At 38.2% G+C, this 20,580-nt stretch overlaps 1 protein-coding gene across 1 annotated transcript in view; it reads right to left on the reverse strand.

Annotated features, from left to right (window-relative positions):
• Nucleotides 1–3,929: 3,929 nt before the first annotated feature.
• Nucleotides 3,930–20,580, reverse strand: part of NR5A2 (nuclear receptor subfamily 5 group A member 2) — an 83,957-nt gene continuing 67,306 nt past the window's right edge. Inside the window, exon 8 of the mRNA XM_041479603.1 lies at nt 3,930–4,177. Coding sequence (XP_041335537.1) covers nt 3,930–4,177 — 248 coding nt within the window. The remainder of the gene's footprint in view (nt 4,178–20,580) is intronic.

Raw genomic sequence — 20,580 nt, forward strand, 5'->3', positions numbered from 1 at the left:
GTAGTGTGTATACTAAATATATCGCACCAAAATATATCTCTTGTAAGGAAAACTATCTAAAATATATCAACCCTGAAATCTCCTCTGGGTCTCTGCAAAACCATGGGTTTCTGTTATGATTCCTAAAAGTTAAAATAATCCTTCCTCATTTATAAGCCACCAAATCCTCTGTGTTTTACTCTGCTTTTATTACAACACTAAACCAGCTTTGTTTCATTCAAGTGCAGGATTTGTAAATAACTAATTATAGCCCTGTTTTTTCCCTTGAAGCATTAACATTTGGCACCTGAGAGAACAGCCCTGTTTCAAGTACCAGACAGTTCAGGGGAAGCACTGGACTCAGTCTCAAAACAGTAGGGTACAGCTGACGAGCTCTCTTGGACCACTTCACCTCCTGCTCTCAGAACAGTGCTCAAATGAGCCAGAGGGCAACTTTAGGAAAATATTTTCCTGTGGTAGCAGTAACATCTGTCTCCTTGGCAGCCTGCACTGGCAGTTGTGTTGGAAGCTGTGGGTTTGCCCCTGGCCCTGCCATGTATTTACATTGCTGAGAGGTTATCCTGAGCTCTGCTGGATCCTGTTACCTGATTTTCTTTTGTTCTGTCATTTTCCCTCCCTGATGCTTTGGCTGCTTAACTCGTTATGGGTACATGCAAAGCAAAAATTACGTGCAGTATGAGATCAAAGGTATTTGAAAGTATTAAGCAGTAAATTTCTTTCTGGTTAGAGATTCAGCTTTTCTAAACTATTTTAGCTGCATCTACTTGGCTTCAGCCTAGGCAATGTCACCATTGCTGTCTGAGCTTTTCAAGGTGCTCTTCTCTACACTTGAGTCTTCCAGTTATATCAAATTCTCTTTGGTGCTCATATTTCTCCTGCATTTTACTCTCCTCTTCTGAGTAACTGATTTTTGACTGATGCTTCATTTCAGCGGAATGATGGTATTATAAAGACAATTATAAAGTAATCAGCACGGGCATATCAATATTTATTGAAATACTGAAAAAAATAATTCCATTGGTGATGAGAAACTCTTGGCAAGAACTGACATGACAATATGTATTTCACTGATACAGTAAGAGAACTTCAACTTCAACAAGTAACTCACTGCACATTCTAAGAGTTGCATGGATTTAAATCCAAGGCAGCTGCAGAACATCTGTAATACAAATAATCAGACTTTACAGATTGTCTGTTTACAAACACAGAACAACTATAATAAACCAGCCAAAGCTAAACTTTTTGAATTTTAGTCTGCTTTTACTAATATATCCTGTAATCAATAAGGCTGTCAGAAGAAAATGCTTGGTTGCAAAGTAGTTAACAATTAACATGAGCGGGTTCTTTTTGTGGTTTGTTTTGTTTTGTTTTGTTCGTGTACTTCGGGCAATATGATGGGATTCTTGGAACCCCGGATGTGGGCAAATATATGTTTGAATATCTGAAACCATTTTCATGAACCTTAATTGTTCCTTTCTTCTACATTCTTATTTTAATACTTCTGTCCTGTATATGGATAATGGTGCTATGAATATTTAGCAATATTTTTTAAGCTTTTTCCTTAATATTCAGTGAAGTTCACTGTAGCATTTCAACAGGGAAAAAAAAAGAGAAAATACAGAATGCAAACACTTGAATTAATGCTTTGCTTTTCTTTCTGAAAGGAAAGAATGACCACACTTATCTTGTTCGTGTATTTCACAGCCACCGTCAACCGGCACCTGCACTTTAGTGTTAATTTCGTTTGTTTGAGGGAGAGCACTGGTATTTAAATAATGCTTCCATCTGCCCTGGGGGATGCTGAGGGGCTGTGCTCGATTTGCTCGAGGTCTGTAGGACAGTAACAGGCATGTAGGGGTTGCAGACACTTGGCTTTGCTGTGTTGGTACCCTATGCATGGACAGAATATTAGAGCTGATTAATACAGGCAATTAAAATCGTGTGCTTCGTACTAATGCAGATGTAATAACTGATGTCTTTGGTATACAAAGTACGAATGGTTGGACAAAAGTGAGAGAAATGCACCTTTTCAAGTTCACATGAAACAGAAAAAGTTACAACTCACATAATTTACAATAGATTTAAATAAACTACATTTAGGATTATGAAGATTTACAGACATTTAATCAAGTGAATGATTTTAATTTGTAAAGACCCTTCTGTGTCCCTGAACTATGTTCCACTAACTTGAAGACATGCTACAGTAAACACATATATTTGGCTTCTTCATTCTGGCTATATCTTATATAAAGATGAAACCAAAGAACAATAAATTAGCATCATAATTGTCTACAGTGAAAACTATCATATACAATATAAATAAACTATTCAAAAGCCAGCAATCTTCATGAAAAAAAAATTAAAGTATTAGGATTTTATACAGTTTCTAAAAGTGATTGTGCAGCCGATAATCTCAAAAATTAAAGTAAAAATGAAATACCCCTATTGATTTTAGTGTCTCACGACATACAGTAATTAAGTTCTGGTAAAATAATTACCAATTTAAAAGAAATAATAAGGAAATCACTGCTCTGCAATTTTATCACAGTTTTTCCCCACAGGACCTAAAGAATGTAAACACTATGTTTTTGTTAATGCTAGAGATTAATACTTTAGTTTGAAATGTATGTTGATCTACACCTGCGCGGTTACCTTTAAGGGTAGTGAAATAAGGCAAGACTTATAAATGTGGCACTACATGTTAATACTGATATCTTCATTTGGACAGAGAGAGAAGTGTTTGTTCTTTTCTAATATTTGTTCTGCAGCAGACTTTGGCCTACATAGACACAGCAGTATCACTCTTCTTTCTTTGCGTAAAATAGGTATATTACCTAACTTTGAAAACAGGAAGTTTCATTAGATATTGGATGTTTGAGTTGAAATTTAGTTTCCAAATTAATGACAATTTTAAAGATCATTTCTTAATAAGCTCTGTGGCATCATCCAGTTGTACAATTCACTTGTCACTTCTTTTATCACAAATTCTTTTAAAAATTTATTTTTTGTTATTTAACACCAGTATTAGGTGTTCTAATTTCTGTTTTCTTGTCAAAGAAAGTGTTGTTTGGGATGGCCGAAATATCTCTATTTCCTTTATTTGGAAACAGCCATGAATATATAGTGGAGCCATCTTTTAGCAGCTGGTTGAATATGCAGTTGAATTGGTTAATTTAATTGGACTATTTCCTTAGCTGCTTAACAGCTATCTGTTAAGAGCAGTAGAAGAGGGATACTGCCTGGTAGAACAACATGAACACGTGACAAAACAAACTTCAGAACACAGTTAAGAGTGCCAAGCTAACTGGATCCCAGACTTCCTAGGAGTGGTTTGCAGGCCCCACAGGCAGGCCCAGCTTGGAGGGTTTGGTGGCCACAGCACACAGCACGTGGCCTAGGCCAGCTCTCTCTTACAGCTTGTTCAATGGATGCCACATCATTTAGCACAGAAGAAGTAAGTGTTGGGTCCCTGTAAGGATGACAGAAGATGCTGTAGATGCAGGTTTGCATCTGTTGTAACTGTTTTACAAGTCCTTCTATGCAGTGAAGGAATTTAGTGCACTCAAATTCCCCACCATCTTAGCTCAATAATACAGATCAGGTTTTTTTTTACCTAGGTTTCTTCATGTTGGCAATCAGCAGAGTTAAATATACAACGATCATTCTGTCCTTTTTTTTCTTGACATTGGTGATGGTATCCACTTGGTAAGTTCAATCCAGTATAAAGTCCTATATAGATTCCTTTGGGGATGTGTAGCATATGATTCACAGTTTGCAATACAAATACCCTGATACATCACTTATTTACTATTAGTATTTGATTATTATACCATTTTGCAAAGTCTTAAAACCATGTTTTAATTAGTGTTGCTTGGAGCAGTTCAGAATAATTTCTTTTCCTTGAAAGCAGAAGCTCTAATGGGTATAATTTATGCTCTCTTTGCATGCAGCATCTCAATGAGAAGGTTATTACACGGCACATCCCCGTTCAGGTGTTTGTAGTAGAGGTATTCTTCGGCCTGCATACTGATGGCCCGGATTTCTGGTAGTCGCAGGAGAAGCTGCCCAAATTTGTCTGTTTGCTGTGGGTAATTACACATGGTGTAGTCCAGCAGAGCAGCATTCACTTGTTCCTGAACACCTTCCACAAGCTGGAAGTTCTCGAGATTTTTGACATCTGCATGATAATACAAAAAAAACCCCAAAAAAACAAAAAACCAAACAGATAACAATTCAGTTGCATTTTAATTCCTGTTTATGAAGTCAGTGTTTCACTAAATGGATGTATTTTTTTTTGCCTCCTGACAAAAGCATACTTTACAAGCTGCTGAATATTCAGTGAACCCTTTTGCCAACTTTCCTGGGAAAATGATCACAAAAGAGCTTTAGTGGAGTGTCTTGTTGAAATTCTGCATATACCTCAAATCAATTAGACACCAATGGAGTCTGAGCAAGGTCAGCTCTTTTCATAGCTAACAGAAAGAAAGGTTGAGGATTCCTAAAGTAGAAGACCATAATATATTGCTAGCAAATGAGTCCCAAGAGGAAGCCCTATCTTTAACCTACTATGTTACACAATTCATATAATTCTGTATTAATTTTTCTGACCCAAGGTGAAATCTATGTCCAGGGTATGATGTAGTTAATTCTAATAAAAAGTGACAGTGCTCTTGTTTCTGTTTGACATTTTCAAAATGATTCTGAAAGCCTTTGACTTGTCTAGCCTATGTTAATGAACCATCTGGTACACTCCAGTGACTGCCAAAATAATATTCCCTGGTAGAAACTCTCTAAAATATATATTTCACTGACTAATGATCTTTATAAAATGAAATCATTGTCCTTTGGGTGGAATACTAGATAAGAATGGTGCCCTTTAACCTGCATATGGTTTCTGAAATCCAACACTGATTTTTTTTTTTTTTCTGGTGTTGGACAACGGGGCATTTACATCAGCACGGCAGGTACAGTTTGTTCACTCTGCCTCTGTTTGATTATCTTCTGTTCCTATACAGCAAGTTCAAGCTCTGGAAATGCTGGTCAGAGATAAATGCCAGTATATTATCTCCTCATTGTTTGCTCCCCTGTGTAAAAACCACTCGGATGAAATTGTCTTTTAACATGTCTGGTGAATGCAGAAGTTATTCTAAAGCTTGCAAATTAGAGTGCTGCTCTAATGCAGGAAGAGGGAGCTGATTAGAGAGCACTTGCTGGGAGAGCTTGTTTTGGTTGTGTTTGATCATTTTTACCATCAGTAAAGTACTGTAGCACTTTCTCGTAAGGCTAAAGCATGGTGCTACTGGGCAAAACTATGCTGCTTATTCACTTTGTATAAAGACAAATCTGTTCACATGTGGATATTTTTGGAGCCCAGGAGATGGAGAATTTTGCAGAATTTGGTTCATTTTAAATGCCAGCCTCCGATTGTGGGGAAATGAGCGTTTTCCTTTGCAAAACAGGAACACATGTTGGTCACCCACTCCATCAGGAGCCTGGGAGGCTGTGTAAATTGGGTCTCACTGCTGCTTTTCCTAGAAGTGCATTAAACAGAGCAAATACTGGTTTCTGCACATAACTTGTGCTGGAACATGAGGGAAATGGTTGGAGGAGGCAAACACTGTCTTTAGAACAAGAGAATAGGAAAGATGCCAAGGGTCCCGGTGGCAGCACACACAGCCTCCAGAGCCCGAGTTCCAGGCTTTGAGCAGGAGCCCCTCTGGAATGTGCTGGCTGCCAGCTGCACGTTGGATTCCCTCTTGCATGAACCGGGGCCAGGGTTTCCTGCTGGGGTTGTTATTGCCTGCCTCTTTCCTGTCCCAGTTTCACTGTGGAAATGAAGCGAGTGACTCCTGGATTTGTGCTGCTTGTTTGGGAACTGGGGACATAACATCCACCAGAATTTTGCTAGTTGACTTAAGGAACTTGCCAGTAATACTGAAATTGTGATGGCTGTCCAACAGAATCATCTGAACTTTACATTATCCCAAGTGAAGAGGACTGGAGACTTCAAAGCTGCTATGCCTGGTCCCTTAGCTATTCAAACTCATTTATCCAAAGTCTTTTTGCCAGTGTCTCTGGAGATCTTTGGATAATCATGTTTTCCTGTACTACACTGGACATTTTCTCATACGAAATATAGCTGTTTATTATTTTATGTACCTACAGAAAACTCCCAAGGTATTTTGTAGCTAATGTAACCTGGTTTAAAAAATTGGGAGTTCTAAGCATATTTTTATAAAGCTAAAAAAGAAACAGTATCACCTATCACAATTAGCTTAAATAGGTTGTTTCAGATGCAAAATATAATCACGAATGAATTGCTAGAACATAAAAATTCCCACAGAAAACAGGGACTATGCTGGAGATTAAACCATTAAACAGCAAGGTAACATGTATGATGATTTCAGAATCAGTATTTGGAACTTCTTTCCCTCTGTAAAAATAATTTTAAAAGTCAGGATGTTTTACAAACTGTTATCTGATTCAACTCCTTTAAATTCAAAGGGCATCTTTCTGTTGCTCTCTATTTTGAGCCGTACTGTGTATGAGATTGTGCTGGCTTCTTGGAAAACCAGGTTCATTATTATTTTTGCCCCCTGTTTAAATGTTATTGAGTGGGTTATGTATTTATTGAAGAATTCACAAGATAAATTTTTACAGAGATAAGGAAGAAACAAAATCTGAGAATTGCAAACTTTTTAATGTTTTTCTACAAAACCAGCAAATTTAATATGTGAATTAGAGACATATATTCTGTTTTTAGCTGTGTTGATGCCATACTCCAAGTCAAGAGGAGGATAATATTTTATGTATTATGTATTACCCCAAAACACAGGCTCAGTGGCTTTTGGCAGTGAGTGCACGGGTGCAGTGTGAGGTGCTCCTGGACCCTGTCAGCTCTGTGGCCTCAGGGAGTCCCATGGGCATTGCAGAACTGCAGGGGAAGGTCTGTGCTGTTTTCTTTCCTCGTCTTGGGGGACAGTTCCTTCAATGCTCACATGTGACAACATAAGCACTGCAGCCAAGATGTAGAAACAAGTCCAACTGATACTAACAGTAACCAGAAAGTAGTTCTGGGCTCCTATGCCACATTCAGCCTGGGGAATACTTTTAATGTCTTTTCTCTAAACAAATTTTTGCTATTTGTGGTGAGGATCTGTGCTTGTGAACAAGATGTTATTAGCTAACCAGTGAAAATAAGTAGATTTTCCTGACTTTCTATACTGAATCAGGGACAGTCCAAGTAATCACAGTTTAGGACATCATTCATTTTTGTGTAGATCTCTTCAGGACTGCAATTACAATAGCAGGGATGTAGAGCCAGCCTGATCATACATTAACAGTGAATGTTGCAGTAAAGCATATGAGACAATCTGAACAGAGAGATGTTGAAGGATATGTGCTGAGAGCACTGTGTAAAACTCTCAAGCTCTCCTGGGATACTTATATATTGTCAGAAATAGGTTTGCTGAACCCACAATTGCAATAAAAATTATGTGGCTTTTTTTGAGAGAGAATCATAAACTGTAGCTCTGGTTAAGATGAGTAATAACAAAGGAAAACATGTGAATATTAGGTTATTTCCAGTTGCTTCAAGATATGCAGGTAGAACAAGAAATGGTACAGTTTTCACTGGTGGTACTTAGTGTTGGTTGGTAGTGATACAAATGAGATTAATTAATAACTTTGTAGTTTAAGTAGACGGTTTTCCTGTGGTTTGAGTTTGCTTTTGTGCTTGGTATTTATTATGTAACTCTGGCTAAAAAGATTTATTTTTACAAGTATTTCCTTTGACTACTAAGGAGTTAACTTGGTGAGACACCAAGCAATGCTGGTGTAGCTGCTGAAGGCAGTCGTGTACAATGAGCGTGAAATCTGCTACTGATGTGTACAGCACGACATCTCCTATGCTTTCACATAATTCCTCATTCCTGTTATTTTTTAAAAAACTGGAATGTCTCTTATCGATCTTTACATCGGTTAGTAACAATTTAAAGTACACATGTTTAAGTTAATGCAAGGAATCATTTTCTGAAGTTTAGATGCTTGTAAATTAAATGAGTAGGAGTAGGTCCCCCCCTCCCACCCACACACCCTTTAAATCCTAGCAGCTCAAAAAAAGTGTTTTGTGTTGCTACAGTAAGTATCAGTCTCTTAGCTCTTCTACTTTATTCACTCAGGGACTAATTACCAACTTTTTACATGAAACAGCCTTACTGTGAGCTCACAGTGGGGCGCGCATCTTTTTCTATCCTTATTGAAAAGTAAACCCTTAGGTCTTCTGGAATATATTATATGTTTTACAAGAAATAGCAATTGCTTTTCTGTCAAACAAAGAATTTTTGTTCTCTATAGCTTACTTTTGACGATTAAGACAAAAACAGTATTATAGTGTGTCAGGATCTGCTCTGCAGTCACAGTAAAGATCTGCCAGTATTCCCAGATATCCCCCCATTTTGATTATTTTCCACATCTGCCATAAAACTGTGCGTTAAGCTGAAACTGCATACAACATTCAGCCCAAGGAGAACACTTTTGCATATTTTCCCCCAAAATGGGTCTGGTCTTTAGAGGGGAAAAATATTTAGGTTTCAGAGAGATTTTCTCCCTCTCATATTCCAAACATGAAATACTGAAAATTTCGGGGTGTGCTAATCTATAGAGAGTTTCCTTTGGTCTGGGAATTTTGAAAAGAAAAATGAAACAGAATGAGAGATTTAACTTTGAAAAATAGTAACTCCTTGGAAGCACTAAATATTTCCCAGAGAAGCTGGTTAAATTTTACTGCTCATGTCTTTTATTCAATGCTGTTTCTACATGAAGCAATGAAGAGGTGTGAACACAGCTCAGTTACCTCTTTGTGTTTTGTCCTCAAGGACAAAATAAGATTCTGGGCCTCTCCATTGGAAAGAGGATTTCTCCCTTTCACAAAGCTGCTTCCAGTCCCATGGATACTCCAGGCACTGGGGCTTGTTACCAGCCCTGGCCTGAGCTTCCTCACCCGAGCCCCATCATTTAAGGACTTCAGTGAAACCCAATGCCTCTAACACTTAGCAGCTCTTTGGACTGATTGGCTCAAACGGTTACATCTTCCAGACTCTGCTGAGGCTGGTTTGGCCAGGATGGCCTTCAGGCTTGCCCTCTGAGAGGTTTGCCTGGTGCTTTCCAGCCATGCTGAGTGGCTGAAGAAGTAGCTTTGCCTCTGCCTAGAAACATTCTGATTTATCAGGGAAAGGGACAAAGTGCCTCCTCACATGGCTGGGGCTCTCATCGGGGTCTTTAGTGTGAGGCCAATTCCCATTTGAGCTTGAGGATGGAATATGTTAGTTCTCATGAAGATTTTTATCCCAGAATAGTTCAAAGAAGGGGAATTAACCAGGACTGAGGTGATGTTACTAAACCTCCCTCTATTTGAACAGTTTTGTACTACTTTTTCCTACTTTCTGCTAGCCCTGCAAAATCTGTGCATTGTAGGACTTAAAACACAGGTAGATTTTTAACATGTGATAAAAATTTTTTTGAAGGCATGTATGCTAATGGTTGATAAAGTGCCAATCTCTGAAAATTACCCACAATTCTCCTTCACTGAAACTAAGGGCAACAGCAGTAGTTCCATATAGCACATCTGTCATGAAGGCAGATGCATGCCATTCTATAGCTAAGCCTTCTTGACAGACAAAATGCTATCATGAAGGAAGATTTATGGTAAAGATAAGCTCCTTACTGCAAAATTCCCCTCAATTTTATTACAGCAGGACTGTGCTGAATATTATTCACTTAGAAGTCATGGGAAACAATTCTTCATAGATGTTTTTTAATCAGTGATAAGCTGCATATATTTAGCACTTTCCAAACCTTGAAAAACCTCTAAACTGTAAGAACAAAAAGCACTTTTCTTAAGACTCCCAAGTCCAAACTGAATGTGTAGAAAACTTTTCCTGTCTTTAGGATTTTTTTTTTTTTTTTGGCAGTGGCTAAGCTGTCTTAACAGTGCAACAGTCGATCTCTGACTATTTATTAGGGTCATAAAGTAATTTTCATTTTCAGTTGAACGTAACATCTGATAAAGGGCACATTGTTCTGAAAATCTTTATTAAATTCTTCTATAGCAGAATGTTTCATTCATGCCCAAGTGTTGGGTAAGACTGTATGTATTTTTGAAGTGAGAACAAGATACTTAGGAGAACAAGCTGCAATTCCTAGTCTGGATCCTATTTCACTCCCTCAGTTTTCAATCTTGATGGACTTCTGGTTTCTTTCAGAAGAACTCAGACTCAATTAAAACATTTTCATATTGCTTTATAGTGGTAGGCTTCTTTCTAATGCTATTTAAAATATTGAAGGCCATTCTTCTGTTCTAAAAAGACTGTAAAATGATGGATTCTTCCTGAGAAGCCCCTGGTGTCTGTTAAAAACCATGCTTATTGATTTTGTGAGTAATTTTATAATTGCTTTTGCCACTGTTAGCTCTGCAGTGGGAAGAGAGACATGGGGAAAGAAGGTGGATTCCTCTCCTTGTGCAACTGTGGAAGTAGGTTACTACATTTCAGTTTTTTCTTTTCTTACAGTACCAGTAAAGACAAAGGGCAAAGCTTAATTTGATTTCTTGAATCTTTATGACTGGTGTAATTACTGAGTCATCACTCAGGAAAATAAAACAGCTTGACTTTCGGCAGTTCAGGCTGCATTTACTCTCTTGGAGTTAAACAAACAAAATCTCCACTCACTTCTAGTCCTGACACCCCAGGAACCAACATCCTTATGACTTGCACATGAGGCATACGTGATACGTGGTCATTGAAACACAATAAAACAAGATCCTGCCAGGCCTCTGATGGAAGAGTTGCTCACAGATCCTGTCCCAAATTCCACAGCCAGCTACACCCTTAAAGACAAAATCCAGGATTTCTCACTGCAGCTTGGGAGGGCTGTACCTGTACTGTATCCAGGTACAGCCACAAAGCCGGGGTGGTAGATCCACACAGCCAGGGGTATGGGGAGCCGGTGGGGATGAAACTATGCCCCAGCCCAGAAGATGTGGGGACAGACCACAGCCCCATGCAGTGGTTCCACTGCTGGCATTTCAGCTTTGCCATGCTTAAGCTCCACTACCACCTCACTTTCTTTCTTTTTCTAAAGCTCCCTCCCTGCCTGCAGTTCTGCCCCTGCTGAAGTCCCAGCCTGGCTCCTGCCCAGTGGGTCAGCAGTGAAACATTTCTTGTCTCTTCTCCTCTGGGACTAAGGGCAGCCCAAAGGTTTATTCTGTGGGTATTTTAGTCCATGCTTAAGCATTCAGTGACAGGATTATGTTCCATATAAAAGAGTAGCTGCTGCTTTCTTTGAAGACATGACAGAGGAACGGGAACTTGGAGAACAGGAATTTGCTGTGTTGTGTCTTCAAGGAAATTCCCCAAACAACTGGAGTCTCTCACCATGCCAATGGTTGGTCTCTGCTATTGCTTGCTACAGGCTGTTCTCAGTGAAAGTCTGCTTCAGTCTTCAGGTTGAAGCTCTGCTGGTGCATTGGAAAAATTAACCCAATGTGATTAAGCCCAAATTTACTGCCTGTCTTTGTAGGCTGGTGGAAAGGGAACCTGCCTGGGCTGGTGTGGCTTTCTGGTTCCTGCTTCTAGGCTTGTTTGTGTGTTTGATCTAGTGACCACTTAAGGTAAATGACAGATGAATTCTAGAAAAAAATGTCTCAATCTAAATCTCTCTTTTCTAGGAAAAAAATCTGTAACCACTGTCTTGTGGAGGCATGGTCATATTTGTATGTGAGCACACATTGGTAAACCAGGGCAGAAATGATTTAGTGAAAGTCTCGCAGATAAACCGAGAAAAAAAGTGAGTCAAAACTCTTTTTTTTCCTGAACTCCTCACCGATATGTTTGGGCCATACTATATGTTTGTGCAGTAGATGTTTGTCTTTGAATATTCAGTTAGAATGAGGATTGTGAACAAAACTACTGTGCTAATTATCTTCCTATCATCAAGATGTATATATATATCTATATCTATATATCTGTATATATCTATATATCTATGCTTACATGCAGGCAAATCTGCCAGAGCAGTAGCATCACAGTATCAAATTTCATAAAGGCAGAAATTAGGCTTCTGATAAATTAAAAAATGAGACTAAGTAGGAAATTTATTGAACCAAAGAGTTTCCCCAGTTAATTTCTGCAACATCATTTTAATCTTCAATAGCACACAGAGTTGTTGGTGTTTTAAGGGAATTATCTGTCAATGCCTGCAATTTGTAGGGTGTGAATAGTTTAAGGTGTCATAAATATTTATGAAGTTCCTGGGAATGGTGATAGGACATCACACAAAGTCCTTGAAGTTATGAACTGAGGCAGAAAGGGTGTTATATGCAAATTGCAATAATAGTGTGGTATAGTTTTAAGAGGAGAAAAAAACAATGTATTATTTAGGTGAGAAGAAGCTGAATATTTAAAAAATAAGGAATGAAAATTTTTGAGAGATTTGCTTTTACCTAGAAAAATTTTGCCCTGCTTTTGCCTAGACATTTGTAACTTTTCTGAATGTTTGCCTTTATTGGTCTCATGAGAAGCTTGCACATTATCTGTCCTTTCCCTTTCTGTCCCTCTCTTGCTACTCAAGTACCATTTAAAGTAGGAATAATGGAACAGATTAATCTCAGAGGTATTTCTTCTGCTGCCACTGGAAGTTGACCAAGGGGTGATATAGTCCAAAAAAAAGAAATATAAATGTTTTCTGGAAAAATATAGGATATAAATTTCTACTGAGGTTAAAACACAGAAATGCAGCTGCCACTGAAACCCTTTTGAGTATCAGGCTCTATCCTTTTATAAAGCCCATCTGTCTCTGCAGATTATAAAAAATGCATGATCATAAAAAGCAGTACTCCTTAGGGGAAAAATCTCTCTGTACTAATCTTGTAGTCACTTCACAAAACAGTTTTTAATCCCAAATTTGCATTTGATTTTCAGTCAGGAACTTTTGTGGTTTTTGCAAAGTTTTCCTATTCCATTAGAATAAGATATGAGGTACAGTTTGTTCAGGTGACAAGTCCAGACTATGAATAAACCAACGTTATCATATGAAAGAGAATTAAACAGGCAGATCCAAGTGGGGATATATTAAGCCAAATTTAAGCTCCAGTAGTTGAATTTAGCCTGTACTAGATGTCTGGTTTGCCTCAGGATATATTCAGCTTTCCAGCTAATCGACTGAGGAAAACTGCCTCAGGTATGATAAAATTTACAAGAGAGCTCAGTCGAATAGCTCTTGTTATAAATACTAGCTTAAAGGCATTCTTCTGGTCTTTGGGATCAGAACTGTATTTGCATTTAATTATTATATTTCAAACTTTTTCAACATGGTTAAAAATATTAGACCAGCCAGTTTGGATTATATCATTATAGTGCTTTCCACATAACGGTTGAACTTCATACCAGATTTTTATTACTGGGTGAATATTGTTTGGCTTTATTATTTTGTTAAATCCAAATTCCCACAGGAGCAAAAATTATTATAATATATTCTCATTGAGAGAAGCAGAATTAAGCAAAGGTGTTTTAGTGATGTGCCAATCTAAGAGGTACAGCACTCTGCTATGATTTTCTGTCAGCATGATCGACAAATAATTCAGAGTTTTAAGCCTATTGCACTATTTTCAGACAAGGCTTAGTGTGAGAACTAATTGTCTTTTAATCATTGATTTCGAAAACCTCTTTTTACCCTTTTCTGAGACTTTTCAAGACATGGTTTTACTAGTTCTGTGTGCCAGTATTTGCACTAACAGTTTGAGGTTTTTTTCACTGAACCGAGTTGCATCAGTGGAAGCTGATTCTAGTTTAGAAAGAACATGAAAAAGACAATCACCTCTGCCTGTGTAAGATACAAGACATGGAAATCAGTCACAGAACTATTATCTTTTATAATTGTGCTAACATAAAATTAAATGCTTTCATTTATTTGCTCAATACTAAAAGCACTGCAGTAGAAACTATGATGCTTGAATTCTACTATTATTAAGAGGTGGACTCTACTTTAGGCAGTTATAGTTATTTTCTATGTAAATGTAGCTGCAGATGGCTCACAAGACATTGATAGTACACTGAAGCTGGTGCTGTTTCAATCTCATATCAAATTAGCACTGACAAAAAACCACACTGGCTTGGATGAAAAGAACCAACAAGTTTGGTAATGTCATGTACAGGAGTGTATCACTCACCAGATCACTGTCACACCTGACTGCTTCAGCCCATGAATTCACTTAAATGTGCAAAGGAGTACTGCCAGTATTGCCTTCGTGGACAATGAGCACAGCTAACAGAGATAATTTTCTCCTGCAGTATTTGAGAATATATTGTTTCTGACATTTTATCTGCGTGGGAGTTGCAAATTTCACTTTTTACTGTCCCAGATGTCTGAGCTTAGTTGTGGAAATGGTTTGACAAATGGGACGACAGAAGCCCAGACAGGGACACCTACAACTACATTGCAAGTGTCAGTGCTGCCTGTAGGAAACACTGGAGAGGCACCCAGTGTGCATCAAAAGAGCCTTTGCACTATTTTTACAAAGATTTGAATGTGTTCTTCATCCTTATTCCTTAAACTCTTAAACATACAGATATGAAAGCTAAAGAAAAGCCCACCTGAAAGTCCCTCTGGCAGCATGGTTACTCATCAATCAAACAGGGTAGGGAAGTGAGAAATAGAGCAAGTACTCTTACACCTGCATTTCAAACATGCAGCTCTTAGGAGAGAGTTTTACTTTTCAGCTGCCTCTGATTTCTTGACAGGAAGTCCTGGTCAGAAAGGACTGGACACTCTCAGTAAGGTACTGCCTCAGCACATTTTTAACATTTCAATTGCTCAGTAAGAAACAGCAGCAGGAAAACTGCAGATTTGTGCTTACTGCTCAGCTCAGACTGAAATATTTTGGCCAGATATGGATGAGATGTTTCCATAGACAACACAGTCACAGGCTTAACAGGAGGAGCATGAATTATGGGGCTCCAGATCCTCACTAGCCAAGAAATTGCGCTTTCCTGTAGCCTTGGAGCCATGGCAGACAGTGGGATAAGCATTTGGCAGGATACAATTAATGTGCATACACGTGTGCATCCTCATGCTTTAGTTTCATGGAAATCCACAGGCTTTCAAATCTACGGTACTGAGCATCAACCACTGCATTTACAGCTGTAAATCACCGTAGTCTCAAAATGCTAAAGTTACCACTAACTCCTGCAGCAGAGCTGCCCGTCTGCCCTGCAGGGACTCCTGCCCAATTGCTGGGGAAATGACCTGAAACGCTGAATGGCCTGGGCTCCTTCAAGGCAATGCACTCACATGCTTACTGTTCTTGCCTTTCTTTATTTCATTTGCTAATTGGAAGTTAATTTGTTCCCAGAGGCAGCAAGTATTTTTAAACCAAAAATGACACTATTTGTTTCCAAACCTTGTGTTGAAAAGCAGCTCAGTGCTTTTCCTAGTGCACAGTCCTAGGAGCACATCTGTGTGTGTGGTAACACCATGCTGCCTCTTTCAGCTCTGTCCTATTTGTATTTAATACAGAGATTATTGGTCTGTTCACCAGTCAGCTTGCTTTGACTAAGATACACTAGTTCAACAAAGATTAACACAATTCTTACTGCTTCTGCCCAACCAAGTCATGCACAGCCCAGCAATTTATTTTGGTATTAATTTCCTCTGTCAGCGTTATATTAAAAAAAATACACAGATAAGAGTACAGAAAGTACAAATCAAGCCTGACACTTTAGGGGAAAAAATAATATACTGGAAAACTTGACATAGAATCCAGTAGTGAGAAAAATCTTAGATATTTGTTGTTTTCAATTCAGACATTCTTCATTTAGACCAAAATAACAGACATCCGTTGTGTACCTTACTGCTGGTGACTATTTAAGAAGTAGGTGCTCTCCCAGCATGGTACTCTTTATGTGCACAGTAATGAAAGTTCTCTATTGATTTTTCTGTAGCTGCTTGTAACTATTACAGTTGATACATCAATAGAAAAGGAAAGCACAATGTTTCACAGGAGGCAGAAAATCAGAGAATACATGATGCTGTGACAGTAAATCATGGCATAATCTCAAGAATTGATAGATGGTTACTGCTAACTTGAAACCCATGGCTTTCTCTGAAAAGACTAACCTATAATCGTCCAATATGTTCTAACAGACTGACTGCCCATAATAGTGGGAAAGGACACAACACAATGTTTCATTTCCAGAATAATGGTTTCCCCAAACCAGGTTGTTGTGGTGGAATTCGTTTTGTGTGTTACCACAAAGGAGGGAGAAAGAGTGGTGGGAATGCCATTTAGACTAACAGTTACAGGTTGTAGGAAAAAGACTCTTTTTTTTCAGAAAAGAGCACAGAAGGGTTTTGTTTAAAAAATAAAAGAGGAAGAGAAGTTGTCATTAATTTTTAACTTGCAAAAGTCTGCAGTTAGTTGAAAAGGAAATGCAAAAGAGCTGATTATTCTTGAGATCAAAATATTGGAGGTGTTTTGTCAAAAAAGGCAAATGCGGAGAAAATACATTTACTGTAGCTGTTTCCAGTTCCACAGTATCCTGAAAGGGAGCCAAAGGCACGTAAGTAATGAAAGCTCTTATAAGTGTCTGCTTCTCTCTGCTGCACTTTTGAGGGGCATAACAATCTCTGAATTTTACAGTATGCCTAGTGAATTTTTAACAGGAAAATTCTTAATTGCTTTGTTCCCTCTTTACTCCCTGGCTCATCTCTGTAGCTTCATTTATGGTTTTAATTAATCGTGAGGGTCTTTTTCCTGTCTCAAAACAGAGAGTGAGGAAGTACTGCTGGTAAGAGGTGGCCAGCTGGAGCACAGTGTGCAGTCTGGATGACACTGCTCCCACAGTCACCTCTCACAATGTTCCTTTCTGAAAGATATTTTCATTGTGCAGCATTGTCTTCTGGCACTTTTTTAGGGCATGTGAGTTTGATACCTGCCCTTTTCACCTTTGCTGGTGACTCCATTCTCTAAAGACAAATGTGTCCCAAAATAGGATGGTCCTAGACAAGAGGAAAGGACTTTCTCAAGCTACCACACATCCAAGCTGCCTCAGCTGGGCTTGAAGGACACTTGTCCTGCTTAGGCTGTAAGTTTTCCCCTGGTGAAAGACTGGATAGTGTTGTCTATCTTCTCCCAAGTAGTTTGCTGATCTCTGTTACAATTTTTGGTGTTGGGGAGGAAAGATGCTGTTGTAGTCTCCTTCCCCACTCTGTTATTGAAATCTTTCTCTTTGCTGAGATGAGACTTTCCTTCACTTGGCAGGCAGAGGTTTTATGTAATATGTTTATAATACTCATCAAACCCTCCCAGTACTGAAGATTATATTAAATGTAGGATTTTTCCTTAATAATTTTTGAATAACCTTATAAAGAAGACTCTTAAACTGCTCTTAGGATGATGTGTAAATTAAATTTTTTCAAGGCACATGGACTGTTTTGGGGTTTACTCTTTCAGTTTGTCCCATGCTAAATGGCTCTGCACAGGATCAGGGCAATACTAGGAACTCCTGCTGTGAAAGGTTCATCCAGTCTTGGTAGTAGCATTGCCAGAACCTAAGGAATTGCAATTTTCATTCTCCACCCCTTTCCTGCCAGCAGAAATCATTTGGGACACACTCCAAGCCATGAGCTTGGGAAAGAGTGTTTCTGCACAGTCCCCTTCTGTCTCCCAATTGAAGATTCCAGCTGTGTTCAAGGCTGGGCCATAAAGTTTGTTTCTGAATTTTTCTTCATTGTTTTATTCCTGTTTGCTTCTGTTTCCTCCCTTTCCACCTCTGGCTTGGCTTTGATCACAGTCCCATGGTTTCTCTTTCCTTCCTGGCCTTTTCCCCCTATTTTCATGACTCCTATCTCAAGCCCTCCAGTCTCTCTCTGTTCCTCTGGTCCACACCACTGCTGTCCCTTGTTTTCATCAATCACTCCTGGTTCCTGATCTGCCCAGATATCCTCTTCTCTTCCACTCTTCTCCCATCCCTCTTGCAGAACCATTTTTTCACCTGTAATTTATTTCCATTGTTCCTTTACAGCATTTCCCCTCTATTTCAATTGCCTTGTTCCTTTTAGAGTATTTCACCTCTCTATTTTAATTCCCTCAGAGACGGACTTTGCTTTTGTTTCTCGTTCAGTGCTCAGTCTTGCACAAGCAGCAAAGGGGTAGGAGAAAGAGAGAAATATGCTGTAGTCTACAGTGCATCTCCACTAAATGGCCAACATTACCTATGTATAAACTCAGGTAAGAGCCTCTGCAAGGTATTTTTTTAACTAGAAATACACGAGGCAGTTTTCAGTCTATGTATTCTTGTTTTAAAAGTATTCAGTAAGTTGTCTGTTACTAACGCAAAGTTAATCTCATTCAGTGAAGCATTTAAGAATATGTTCAAATTAAGACTATAGGGTAGTATTACTGGCTCCAAGATTTAGGATATTCATTCACTTAATATTCATTTAAATATATAACCATTTATTCCCATGTAATGGTAAGTACTTGAGTAACAAAAGTAGTCACTGATGTTAAAGATTTCTGCCAACAGCATCTGAAAAGATTCTATGTAATACTGTATTTCCTTTGTTACCTATGTAATACATTTAAACTTGCAACTTACACATCTAAAAATAATAAGGAATTGTAAAAGTTCTCCAAAAGTAGAGACACCTATAAATGTGGGTTACGTGCAGGTAATTTTTCCCCCTTGCAGGAGGTGTTTAAAAGCCATCCTTACTAGTATTCTATAAACATAATAGGGGAAAAGTGCAGAGCACACTGATTGGCCTATTCAGAAATCCCCACTGTCTCCACACAAAGGCAACAGTACAGAATACAAATATTGCTTGATACCCATGTTTCTAATTACTTGCAAGATTTGTATCTAACAAATATATGACCTAATTTTCTCTCAAGCATCTAATCCTATTGTTATTTCAAAACCTTGTTAAATATGCATTTTAGAAAAAAAGGACATGAAAAGGAAAAGTACTTGCGGAAGATAGTTAATCTTTTTTCCATGGCTTGCAGCTGTCAGACAAGCAGACAACATAACCAAGTAATGAACAGATTGAATCAAATTCATGCCTCAAATAATGCCATTGTACTCAACAGTTACATGAGGTATGAATTTGCAGCATTCATTGCATTTAATGGAACAAAATCAGGAACAAATCAACAGCAATTATTAACTTCCCTCTATAATTTAGTGTAGTTTATTCGAAAAACTCAATCAGCCATGAAACAGAAGGCTTTCTCTGGGATTCCTGGAAGAATTTTATCATTCACTACTCCTACATGCATGGCTGAGATGAATGATTAAAATTTTATTTATTAAAAAAAATATTGGTTTAATTCTGAATTGTTCCTCATAACCCCAGAATTTGTATTTTATTCCTTTTACATTACATGCTTTTTTTAACCAAAACCATTGATTGTAGATTTCATTAAGACAGATACCTGGAAGATAGACACTGTCCTACTTTCTTTCATACTGCCTGCACTTGTGTGCAACCTGCATAGGAGGACAGACTAAAACCTGTCAGCTCACTGAAATAATATTCTCAGGAGCAAAACATTGTTTGTCAAAGGCATCACTCTATATATCATTTAACATATTAAAGAAATTTAAGGACCAATTTTTAATTGTTTGGCTTTGCTATGGGTTTTGACAGGTAAGAGAAATGAATATTTCTTTGTTTTTGTTTTTCCATAAAGAAAGAAGAGCCAGGGCAAAAAAAAAAAAAACCAAACACTTTTTCCTGCACATGCTAAATACACTTCTAAAATAGTCCCTCAAAAGATGAATTGTCAAAGTTTTAGACCCTGTAAATGCAGCAAGGAGCTACTTTCATGCTAAGTGATTTATAAAGGAAGGGATCCAATTTTCTCAAAATTTAATCAAGATATTTTAAATCAGATTAATTTTAAAATGTTGATTGTTGTAAAATCTGTAGAGATTTCAAACCGTGTTGTTCCAATCTGCCTCTACTCTAAAAAGTATCTTTAATACTCTGGATTTCACTACTGTTTACAAAGATAGATAACTATTGCTTTTGTTTACCAGATTGCATAGTTGAGATACTATTTTAGGGACTTCAAAGTAATGGAGTGAGAAGCAGAATTAGAGACAAAAGGGTTGATTTCTCTGTTGAGCAATGCTGTTTCCATGAAAGGAGAACGTCCCTCATGAGATTATTCTGAAATGAGGTTTTGTCCATATTCATTTGCTTTACTTTCCCAGAGGGTTAAAGTAGAAAAGTAGAATAGCTCTTCTAGTGGCAGAGTGGAGTAGCCTGGCTGCTTTGCCTAAGATCCAGAGAAGAGTTAAATGTTCCAGGAGCAGACTGGCTGTTTAACTGTTCTGCTGGCCCTCATCATCTCTAGTAAGAAATGGATCCCTGGTTTCCAAGGCAGTGTGGAACACGCAGCAATGGGGGACTATGTAAGATTGCTGCTGACTGTTCATATTAAAAGCTACCAAATTTGAATTTTTCAAATACAGGAATATTTGTAAAACCTTAGAAGGTTTATTAGAAATTAGAAGG

Source organism: Pyrgilauda ruficollis, unplaced genomic scaffold, assembly GCF_017590135.1.
Source record: "Pyrgilauda ruficollis isolate IOZ18807 unplaced genomic scaffold, ASM1759013v1 scaffold49, whole genome shotgun sequence".
Lineage (NCBI taxonomy): Eukaryota > Metazoa > Chordata > Aves > Passeriformes > Passeridae > Pyrgilauda > Pyrgilauda ruficollis.